The following is an 11,873-nucleotide window of genomic DNA, read 5'->3' as shown; positions in this document are numbered from 1 at the left end:
TTTTTTTTTTTTTTTTTTTTTTTTTGGAATTGCAGGCTTTGGATGGATTTTTCTTTGTTGTGAACTGTGAAGGAAGAATTGTATTTGTGTCAGAGAATGTGACCAGCTACTTGGGTTACAACCAGGAGGAATTAATGAATACCAGTGTCTACAGCATACTGCACGTGGGAGATCATGCAGAATTTGTCAAGAATCTGCTACCCAAATCACTAGGTAGAAAAAAATTCGTTTTTTATAAGAATATTAATTCTCTCTAGTTTGTCCTTTCATAATATTTATTACTGTTTTCTAATGCTTAGTATTATAACATATACAAGTTAATAATATAAAATAATATAGTTTAAATATTTTAATGTAGTTTCAGCTTAAGATATATCAAATAGTTGATAAGCCTCTTTATCTTCAGTATATTGCCATGCAGTGGGAGACAGAGCAGTTAGTTGCCTTACAGTAAGACACTTCTGCTTAAATTTTCCTTTATTTCCAATGTGATTATATGTATGAAAGAGGCAAGTGTATACCCTTCTCACTACCCTGTTCACAGAAAAATGAAGAAAATAAAAGGAGAAAGGGAAGGATAAGCAGGAGTATATTGCTGTGTTTTACGCCTATTAAATGTAACCATTTTGGATGTAAGTTCTTTCAACTTTCAGGAGTCCCAAATATGATGGGATGGGTTGTCCACAGGGAAGAAGCCCAGCTAAGAGAATGAATGGGATTGCTTTGTAGCAACTCTTCTATCAACTAAGTTGCACCTTAGGGCAAGGCTGGGACTTTAGAAGTCAGGGAACTTCTACTAATTCTCTAGGGGACTAAAAGCCACCCTTTACTTCCTGACTTTTGGGATTCATACTAGAGCTTTTTAGCACTCAAGTTTCAATTATTCCTAGTGAATGAATTCCTATTCTCTAAAGTAGATTCGTTTTCAGTGGTCAGTGTACATTTAATTGGCAAATGGAAAGCTTTTCATATACAATGAGAGATTTTGTCCAAAAGGACAAATGTGGGACTGGGGAGTCGGCTCAGTCAGTAAAGTGTTTGCCATACAAGCATGAAGACTTGAATTCAGTACCCTAGAACCTACTTACAAAAACTGGGCATGCTGGGTAGCAGTAAGAGACTCTGTCTCAAAATAAAATAAATAAGTTGAGAGATATTAAGATATTGTGAAAGTTGAAGATGTTAGTGAACATAGAATTATTTGAGAAATTTTAACTGTAGCTTGAGGTCTGAAAATAAATTGAAAGAAGTTCTCATAAATTCATGGCATTAGTGTTCGTAGTGATGCAGATACTGTACTGGTTAAGAGCACTGACATTTTGATATAAAACAGTCATGGATAATACATTCTCCCTCTACCACTTACTAGCAGTGTGACCTTGGAGCACACTTGACACCCACCCCCTATAGGCCTCCTATTTCAAGGGAAGATGGGGGTTCAAATGTTGCTTATCCTACTCCCTGATTGGATTTCCTTTAAGTTTTAGTTATTATTACTATTATTTTATCTGAATGTTTGGAGTTTTTGATTTTATTAATGATGAAGCTATAATAATGTATCATTTAAAACTACTTGGTATTTTAGATTATATTTTTAGTTTAGAAATTGATGTCATGGAAGAATAGTCTAGTTGTTTCACAATATGTCTCTTTGTCTATTCCACAAAAAGTTAAGGCAAATATTTTTGTAGAGAACATCAATAGGAGAGTTCAGTTCATCTTAGTTCTTTTTTAAATGTCAGCTGAATGGCTGCTTATACCTTTAAGAAAACTTTGAGCTAAGCATTGAGCTCAATGTTAGATCACTAGCCTTGGAAGCACCTAGCAAGCAGTTAGACCCTGAGTTTAATGCCCATTACTGCAACAACAAAAAAGGTTTTCTGTTTGTTTTATAATACTTTGATTTTATTGTTATCATTTTTAAAACATTAGCTGTTACATTTATCCTTTTAAAGAGGAATTGTGATGAGTTTTTTTAATTTAATAAAGAGTAGGTAAACTACTTTCTAGCTGTATAAAGTGCCCCCTCACACAAAATACTGAGTTTTGTCAGAGCTGTATATCTCTAGTCTAAATCTATTCTTTTCCCATCTGACAGAGAAAACAAAGTCTTATGTTTATCTTTTCATGAAAATTAATCATTTTAATACTTAATGTTTAAAAGAAGATTATGCTATAAAGTGGATATAGAAAAGGCATCTGAAATATTTACCAGCATATATTGGAAGGTTCAATATGTTTGGAAGTAATCTTAGATTTGTTTGTTTATTTATTTAAGAAGTTATGATAGTTAAAATATAAAGTTTTTGCCAGAATTAGTTACCAGTTCTCAACATTTTTTACTAACCAAAATGCTTTCTTGCAATCTTTCCACTCCCTCTTTCATGATGGTCCATGAGCCTTGGGAGAATGGGAAGTGATATAGATGTCCCGTGTAGGACTTGGGTACTCCATAGTTTCTTATTCTCTGAGTATTGACCAGTTTTGAATTTCTGTGTTAATTGCCACTGACTGCAAAAAGAAGCTTCTCTAATGAGAACTGAGAGATGCACTAATCTGTAACTATAAATCTTTAAGAGTCATTCCATATTATGACAGAATAATAATAGTAAGGCCTATGACTTGCTAGTCACAGATTCTTGACCCTGATTGTGCCAGGCATGAGTTCTGTCTTGTGGAACAAGCTTTAAATCCTGTCAGAAAGTTTTTGGTTAGTCCTCTAACATACATGCCACTATTGCACCAATAGGTATATCTCATTAGGGCAGTTATTATATCATTCAGTGTTCATAGCTGGCTAAGACTGGTGATTACTTTTCTCCCTGAGTAGCGCACATAGCACCTTCCATCACTATGAAAACTAACCAGTAAGAATGAAGCTCCCAAGTCAGTAGCAGCTTGATTAAGAGCCAGAGGCATTGGATAACTATAGCAAAACTGTTTTCTGGACATAGCAGAGAAGTTGCACATAGGAACTCATGGTGGTTGTGACTGCATGCACAAAGCCAAGTTAGACAAAATACCAACATGGAGGGGGAAGTGGTCCCACCCCTGTTTGAGAAGCTATTGGCAATTGATTGCTGCTGGGAGAAAATCAGTTTTTGTCAGGGATGTGGCCCCTGAGAGGCTACCCATGCTCTAGTAAATGGCCTTATACCCTTGCATATACTGGCAACACTAAGTGGACTGACTTAGTTTTTAAAAAGAACACATGAAATTGAGAGGAAATAGTGGTGGGGAGATAGGGCAGGAATTGAAGAGGAAGGAATCAGGTGGATGGATCAAAACACACGTGCTTGTTTGAAATTCTCAAGTAATTTTTAGAAGCCTTTCTTATACTTTAGGTGTAACAAGTTAAGAAATTAAACTTGAAGGAAGTGCCTTCATCCCATTGCTATCTCTTCTCTTGGCTGGCCTGATTCTAGCCACTCCTCTGCCAGTTTTTCTTTGCTCTACCCTCTTTCTTTTTACCTGAACTAAATGTAAGTAAATATTTAGTTGAATTTCCTCTAGCATCATCTAGCAGGTAGCTTTCTTTGCAATACAGTCAGTAAGCTGAGTCTGTTCCTGATAACAGAGAAGATCAGGGTAAATATCATGCAAACTAAGTGGTGAACAGAACCTTAATTATGTTTTGTATTACTTCCTTTAATTGGAGAAGAGAGCTCTAAAAATGAGTAAGTATGTTAATTTTTGCATTAATTTTATTCTCTCCACTTCCTTCTACTGTTTAACCTATGTGTGCTCCAAAAGTAGGAGGAGAAAGCCCTGGCCAGAAATCCTATACAAATAGATTAGGCATGTAAAATGTCATCTGTAGCTCCATATTTCCTACATTGTTCCCTCAATGGAATAGAAACCTTACTTCTTTGAAGAGAGTAGTATATGTTTGTAGTAATGGGGAACCTGAAATGATTGCTTCTATAAAATCACTAGTTTGATGTTGAAATTATAGAGTCAAGAAATCCTGGGTGTTTAATTATAGAATTCTAGAGTATAACTGACTTTAGAAATAATGTCTTTATTTATTTTAAAGGTGAAGCAGCTGGAAATCAAATGTAAAGACTGACTTCACAGCCTGCTAAAAGCAGAATTCCTTAGCCCATATAGTTATAGTTATATATAGTTAACTTATAAAGTTAGTTTCTATACTTTTACTTGTGTAGCTATAAAGTGAAATAGGGTGGAAAAAAGGAAAATGGGTTAGTGGTGAGAGGGTAACTTTAAAACCCCTCTGACCATCTGGGAACTCCATGGTCTGGCTATGACTTACCACCTAGTGATTCTTACTTGAAATACACAGACCTCTTTTCTACAACTCAATTAAATTTTCTTCTACTAAAGGAGGTAACATTTGTTCGCTAGTTTTTTTTTAACATTACTTATTAATTACCTACCACATTCAAAGCATTGTAGCATATAAAGTACTAGTTAAATTATTTAATAAAATACAGAAAATGGCTATAAGAAGCCAACATTACTTTCTACCTAAGTATTGAGTCACAGACTCCTTGGAGAAACTTTGAATATTCTGCCCCTAAAATGTGCACATGCACGCAGAGCCTACCTTTAAGGACTCAGGATGACCTCTGAATATTTCTGCTTAACAATATAGCTGTGGTTTTGAATTATCTCATTCCCAAAGCATAACTGGAAATAAACCAAAAAAAGACCATGAAATAAGTGCTTTGACATTCTGAGCAAAATAGCTCATAATTTAAAATTTTGTCTCTAATTGTTTATAAAGGCTGTTAGTAATTAATATATTTGTGGGAGGAGATCATATACATTTTTATGGAAATGTTACAGTTTCTAACTGGTAGGTGTACCCTATGACTCAGGATAAAATTAGATATGAGAAGGTATGTCTGTCTTTTAATGTATCTAACTAGCCAGATGCTTTGAAGTATGTTTTTTGTATCTTCAGAATTTGTGCTTTTCTTACTTTATTCACAGAACATAAATCAATTTTGCTTCCACAGTAAATGGAGTTCCTTGGCCTCAAGAGGCAGCACGCCGAAATAGCCATACTTTTAACTGCAGAATGCTAATTCACCCTCCAGACGAACCAGGTACTGAGAACCAAGAAGCTTGCCAACGTTATGAAGTAATGCAGTGTTTCACCGTGTCACAACCAAAATCAATTCAAGAAGATGGAGAAGGTAAAGGGCCATTTTTAAGTTCTTGTTTTATCTGTGACTTGAAAGAACAGGGAGAGAATTACTTATGCACTACCTTCTTCAGATAATACTTTTGGTTACTTTACTATTATATCATAGCAGCAATTCAGTTTGCTACATACTTTTTCTGTGTATAGTTTCCTTTGTTTTGCTTTTAAAGATAGAATTCCATTTTACATCCCAGCCTGGCCTTCAACTCATTATGTAGCCTCAGCTGGCCAGGAACTTAGAAGCAATATCATGAGTCTCATGCCTCAACCTCATGAGTGAGTGCTGGAATTGCAGGAGTAATTTCTCATTCCCAAAACATAACTGGAAATAAACCAAAAGGATCATGAATTAACTGCTTTGACATTTGAGCAAAATAGGTTGTAATTTAAAATTTTATCTCTGCTTATAAAGACTGTTGGTAAATTAGTATATTTGAGGGAGACAATCACATTCTCTTGGAGAAGTACCACCCTGGCAGACTCTATTTCTTTCTTTCTTTCTTCCTTTTCTTTTTTGAGACCAGAGAAGGGAAGAGACAAGTGTTTTAGAAGCAATTCATGTAGCAGACCTTACCAAGAAATGGAGGTCATGGTCAACAGGAAATTTTTCGCACATTACCTGTACCAAGTTTTGTCATTAGTTGTGTGGTATTATATATTGCATCTTTTTTTTTAATTGAAAAATGGGACTTCAAAAACTGTATCTACTGAAAACATAAAGTTCTCTGTTGCTAATCTGTGACACTTACCTGTAATTTCTGTAATTGGGAAGGTGGAGGCAAGAGGATTGCCTGGTCTATATATCAAGTTCATAGCCAACCTAAGCTACGTTGTGAGACCCTTTCTGAAAAACTAAAACAAACATAAACATACTTGAGAGTCCCACCAAGTGAATCAAAATCACTTGTGTTGAGATTTAGACTCATAGATATAAATAGCTTACACCCTTTACTGAATCTCCTAAATTAATTTTGTGTTACTTAGGCTCTCTAAAGTAAAATCACTTGTCCAGACCAGCATAGTATATACAGAGACCATGACTCCTTACATAAAAGTCCTGAATCAAGAACAAAATACTACTACTTCAGAAGTAAAGGCTATTTTTCTTATATGATCATTATCTCTATAGTGGTTATGAGAATAATCTGCAGCATTAAGTACTAATAAATGTAAGATATTGACAATAAAACTATATTTTATTTATTTTTATTTTATGTGTATGAGTGTTTTGCCTGAATGTATGTAAGTACACCTATATCATGTAATGTCCACAGAAATCAGAAAGAGGGATCCCCTGGAACTGGAGTTATGGATGATTGTTAGTCACCATGTGGGTTCTGCAAGGGCAGCCAGTGCTCTTAACCACTGAGTCATCTCTCCAGTTCCAAAACCATAATTTAAAAAACATTGTTGGTAGAGACTGATGATAGCGCATGTGCTTTGCATATATAAGTCCCTGGGCTTAGTCTCTATGCCTGAAAACAACAAAAATAAAGTTAAAAATAGTGTTGCTTAAGTCTAATCAAACATTATTTTTGGTTGTTGACATCCAAGTACATGAGATACAGCAATCTCTTAAAGTTTATGTACAAATATTCACTGGGAAGAACTTTTCTAACTTACTCTCTACTTAGAACTGCCAGTTTTTGGTTCCCAACTATCTTATTTGTAATGTGCTATTATGTCAAAATGATTCTGATATTATGATAAATCCTGAAACATGAAATTTTTAATCAACGCTGCTAAGTAATAGATGTAAACATTTCTCCACACTGTTCATCAATTTCTCCTTCTTGTTTTGGACAGATTTCCAGTCATGTTTAATTTGTATTGCACGGCGATTACCTCGACCTCCAGCTATTACAGGTGTAGAATCCTTTATGACCAAACAAGATACTACAGGTATTCACTATAAAGTTCAAAATGTTCTGTAGATATTATTAATGTAACTGCACACTTAACACTAATTATATCCAAAATGTTATGTTTGCCTGTAATATTCAGCCTCTGCTTCCTAGTCTTATGTAGAAAGCATTTTAAATAGCCATGTGAGTATTGACATTTTTAAATGTTATAATCATTATCATGGACATCATGCTGTGGAGATCAGTTTTCATAACTATTCACATGCCTATATTTGTTTGATCATAAATTATTTTTATAATTATGGAAGAGAATGTTTAAAGAAAGGTGACAAAGATGTAAATGTGTTATACATTTATAAGTGGATATGAATATCGTGGGCTTACTGTGTTAAACTTATTATGTTTAAATGTATTTGATGGGGCTGTCCAGAGAACTCAGTGGGAAAGGCACTTGCTATGAGCCATACGATCTGAGTTTGGTCCTGGAACCCATATGGCAGAATAGGAGAACCAATCCCATCACATGCACAAAACATGCATGTGCACAAACACACACACATACATACACACACACAAAATAAATAAATGTAAAAAAATTTTAAATGTATTTGGCTAATTTTTTCCTTTGTTCTTTTTTTAAAATTTATTTAGAACATACATACTGAGTCTCTAGAAGTAGTTGCCACAGTATGTGATTGCTTAAGATATACGTGGTTGAGTAAAAATCCATGACATATTATGGATGCCAGTATTGTGCACTCCTGTAGTCTCAGCTGCTTGGTCGATGGAGCAAGTGGATCACTTGTGCCCACATGTATAGGACAAACATAGCAGCATAGCAAGACCTTGTCTCAAAACAAACAAAAAGTGAATGTTATAATTGCATATTGTATATTTTTGAGGATCAGTTTTACATTATATAGTCTTAAAGGTCTATCTGAGGTTTGAGCTAATACTGAGACCATGGAGCCCTAAGGATGAAGTAGTATTAACTGTCCTAAGTAAGAGTGTTGAAAATGGTCAATGTAGAAAGGCCTTGGTCCACAATGGGTGCCCCTGATTCAAGAAACAACTGCAAAAGCCCTAAGATTAGTGGGGCAGAGAGATGGACAGTAGAGCTACAAAACAGGCAACAGGAGATTGCTTAAGCTATGCTTAAGATTTGATTCACATCAAGAACAAATTGCTACTGTTGTTTACAATTTCTGAAGTCTTTTTCCTAGATTATTTCATTTTATCTTCACATTAATTTATCATGTTTTCATGGTTTTACATCACTCAGTTATTTTTTAATATTTTATTATTTTTAATTTTTGTGTATGAGTGTATTGCCTGCATGTATGTAAGTGTACCTGTGTCATTGCAGTGCCCACAGAGGTCAGAAGAGGGCGTTGGATTCCCCTAGAACTGGAATTACAGACAGTTGTTAGCCACTGTGTGGGTGCTGAGAATTGAACCCGGGTCCTCTGCAAGAGCAGCCAGTGCTTTTAACCACTGAGCTATCTTTCCAGCTCCTTACATCACACAGTTATATCTCTATCAGTCACCTCTTGAAAATAGAAGTAGATAGTAGAGATATATTGTGAGCAGAATTTTTTTATTTTATTTATTATTTTTATTTTATGTGTATGAGTGTATTGCCTGCATGTATGTGAGTGCACCCATGATGTTCAATGCAGCAGAGGTCAGAAGAGGGCTTTGGATTCCCCTGGAACTCGAGTTCTGGACAATTGTTAGCTGCCATGTGGGTGCTGGGATTCGAACCTGGGTCTTGAGCAGAAATTTTAAAAATCATTTCAGCAGAACTTATTCTTTGTTAGTTTTTAATATGCATTCTGACTTTTATTATTCTTTATAATATTGTTTTATTTTTAGCAATTTTGACTCAAAAATCTGATATTCTTATGTAATATGCTTTATTCTTGTGTTTTTAAAGTCCTGATTGTTATTCGTAAAAAGAAGGTGAGTGGTAAATTAGCACAGATATTCGAAAATATTAAGGAGACTATCTAAGAGCATGACAAGACTACACCTCCCTTCATTCCCTTTTTTAATCTACCGTGTACTATGTTCGCTTCCATTTTCCTCCATGAACAACACTGCAAAAGGATTAACAAACCCTTACTAAAAACCAGAAATATTTTATATGGAGAAAACTAGGTTCCATTGAAAAAGAAAACTGGCCTTTGTATCAATAATTGATTAATATAAAACAAAAGCAAGTAAGGGCTTTATGAGACACCAGAATGAAAACATTTTGGGAAGGATTTTTGTCAGACTGCAGGGTGTTAGAAATGAAATGAAAGAGACTTAAAAGTTGGGAAAAGGGCCAGCAAATGCTTCAGTGAGTTAAAGGTACTTGGCACAAGCCTGGCAGCCTGAGTTTGATCCCCAGACCCCACGTAAAAGTGGAAGGAGAGAACCAATACCACTAAGACTTCCACTGTGGTATGTGTAACTACACACACACATCATGTGTATACACAACACACACACACACACACACACACACACACACACATGCACTAATGTAAGTTACTAAGATAGTTTATGAGTAGTACATTTCAGCTTATTCTCATATTTCTGTAAATTAGAAAATTAAAATTAACACTTCAGCTATACCTGATAATGTATATAAATAAATAAAACTAACCATGGTCATTTAAACCAAGAAAATTAATCTCTGAACCCCCAAATAACTTTTGATCTTAAGAGACCCTCAAAAGTAACAGATTCCAGCTTACTTGATTTATGAGTGGGAAAGGGTAATTGATTGCTTAGAGTGAAATATTTATCCCTAAGGTACTTCTCTTTATGGTCATTGCATTGCTTTCTCCCACAGCACTGTACTTCACACTTGTACCAAGACATCAGAGAAAGAGAAAATAGACTCAAAATTTAAAGCTAATTTTTTTGAAAAATATTTTATTCATTATTTTTATTTTATGTGTATGAGTGTATTGCCTGCATGTATGTGGGTGCACCCATGTTGTACAATGCCACAGAGGTCAGAAGAGGGCTTCGATTCCCCTGGAACTGGAGTTAAGGACTGTTCGTAGCCGCCATGTGGGTGCTGGGAATTGAACCTGGGTCCTCTGCAAGAGCAGTCAGTGCTCTTAACCTCTGAGCCATCTCTTTTGTACACTCATACAGTGGTTCTTAAATCAAATTCAGACCCTCTCCCCCGTCCATTCCCCCTACACCCCCAACAACCAGAAGTCATGTATTCTTCTATATATGTTAAGTCTTATCCAGTCAAGCATTTGTACCCAGATGTCCTTCAGTGCAAATTCATCCACTGAATAGTCTGGTCAGCCTATCTAGAGATCATTGGTAAGGCCTACTCTCCCTCACCCAGTAGTTGTCAGTCTCCAATAGTTAGGGCCGACCCACCACCCATTTCCCTCACTCCACTCTGGGCCCTTGTCTGATTGAGTTGGTACGGGTTCTGTGCTCAATGCCACCATTATCACAAGTCACATGTGCAAGCCTCCAGTGGCCTGAAACCCTCTGCTTCCCTATGTTCATGGACCAACCCTTGCTCTTATAATCTTTCTACCCCCTCTTCTGCTATGGTCCCTGAGCCATGGGTGGCAGAGGTTTGATATAACAGTCCTATCTAGATACACACACACTCTGCAGTCTCTTATTCTTTAAAAGTTGGCCAATTGTGGCCTTTTGTGTCCATCACAGTCTGTTGTTATTATCATAGAGTTCACTGAAAATAATAGTGAGGTAAGGTAAATACTGTGAACTGCGTTATACCCCTAACCTCAACAGGATTTTAATTCAGACTAGAACTGAATTTTAGAATCTAATATACTAATCCACTACAATCCAAGATCAAAACAGTCTTTACCATATCTTTAATATATCCATTACTATGTGTATTGAGAATGAATGGTCCTTTTTAATGCTTTTTTCTATCAAGTATTTGCAAAGACACAATATTCCTTGGATATAGCTGTTAGTTTTGAAATGTGGATGATTTATATCAGTAGTCTTTCATAAGTGTAAACTTTGATTCGTTGTGTAGGTAAAATCATCTCCATTGATACTAGCTCCCTGAGAGCTGCTGGCAGAACTGGCTGGGAAGATTTAGTAAGGAAATGCATTTATGCGTTTTTCCAACCTCAGGGCAGAGAACCATCTTATGCCCGACAACTATTTCAAGAAGGTAAAATTTTGTCTCGTTATTTATTAACCTTTCTGTTTGTTAATATTGAATAGTTTGTTTAGAACTTATAGCTTGATAAGTATTTTCTCCAAATTATAGTCTCTAAAATAATCAGTTTTAGGAAAGGAAGAAATGGGTAAGCAAAGTAACTCATGAGTGGATCCTGAAACCCAGGATGCACATTCTAAAGACCAGGATATCATGTGGTGGTCACTCATTCATTCATCCATTCATTCAACAGATGTATGTCAAGTTCCTTACATGCATAGAACACTATGTATATAAGGTGCCAGGGATACAGTGCTGGCTAAGAAGCGGGGTCTTGCCTTCAGGGAGCTCATAATATATTAGGAGAATATAAAACATCTCTCTAAAAAATCAGTGTGACCCTAGTGATAAAAGAGGTATAGCTAATGAAAAAGTAAGTTTTGACTTGGAGTCTTCATGCATGACTTTAGAGAGCAAGGGATTTTTTTTTTGTCTTGCTCTTGGAGATTTTTTTTCCAGCAGAATAAGCATGTCAGAGAGCTTCTGGACAAAGCAGAGATCTTAGTATTCTTCATTTTATCTTCATGACTTTTGAAGTATGTATCGCCTGACTTAGATTTAAGCTCTAAGTTAAAAACTATGCCCTGTGACATTAACTATTAGCTAGCTACCA

The 11,873-nt window shown here is 35.7% G+C and overlaps 1 protein-coding gene across 7 annotated transcripts in view; it reads left to right on the top strand.

Moving 5' to 3' along the window:
* Positions 1-11,873, top strand: part of Ncoa1 (nuclear receptor coactivator 1) — a 306,946-nt gene that overhangs the window by 221,529 nt on the left and 73,544 nt on the right. For all 7 annotated transcript variants that reach the window (XM_029553833.1, XM_029553836.1, XM_029553826.1 and 4 more), the window contains 4 exons: positions 36-213; positions 4,983-5,162; positions 6,977-7,072; positions 11,072-11,212. In XM_029553833.1, the coding sequence (XP_029409693.1) occupies positions 36-213; positions 4,983-5,162; positions 6,977-7,072; positions 11,072-11,212 (595 nt within the window). The remainder of the gene's footprint in view (positions 1-35; positions 214-4,982; positions 5,163-6,976; positions 7,073-11,071; positions 11,213-11,873) is intronic.

This window comes from Nannospalax galili, unplaced genomic scaffold (genome assembly GCF_000622305.1).
Source record: "Nannospalax galili isolate Female #2095 unplaced genomic scaffold, S.galili_v1.0 scaffold1191, whole genome shotgun sequence".
Lineage (NCBI taxonomy): Eukaryota > Metazoa > Chordata > Mammalia > Rodentia > Spalacidae > Nannospalax > Nannospalax galili.
The sequence above is the reverse complement of the archived record's forward strand: the minus strand, read 5'-3'. Positions and strand labels throughout refer to the sequence as shown.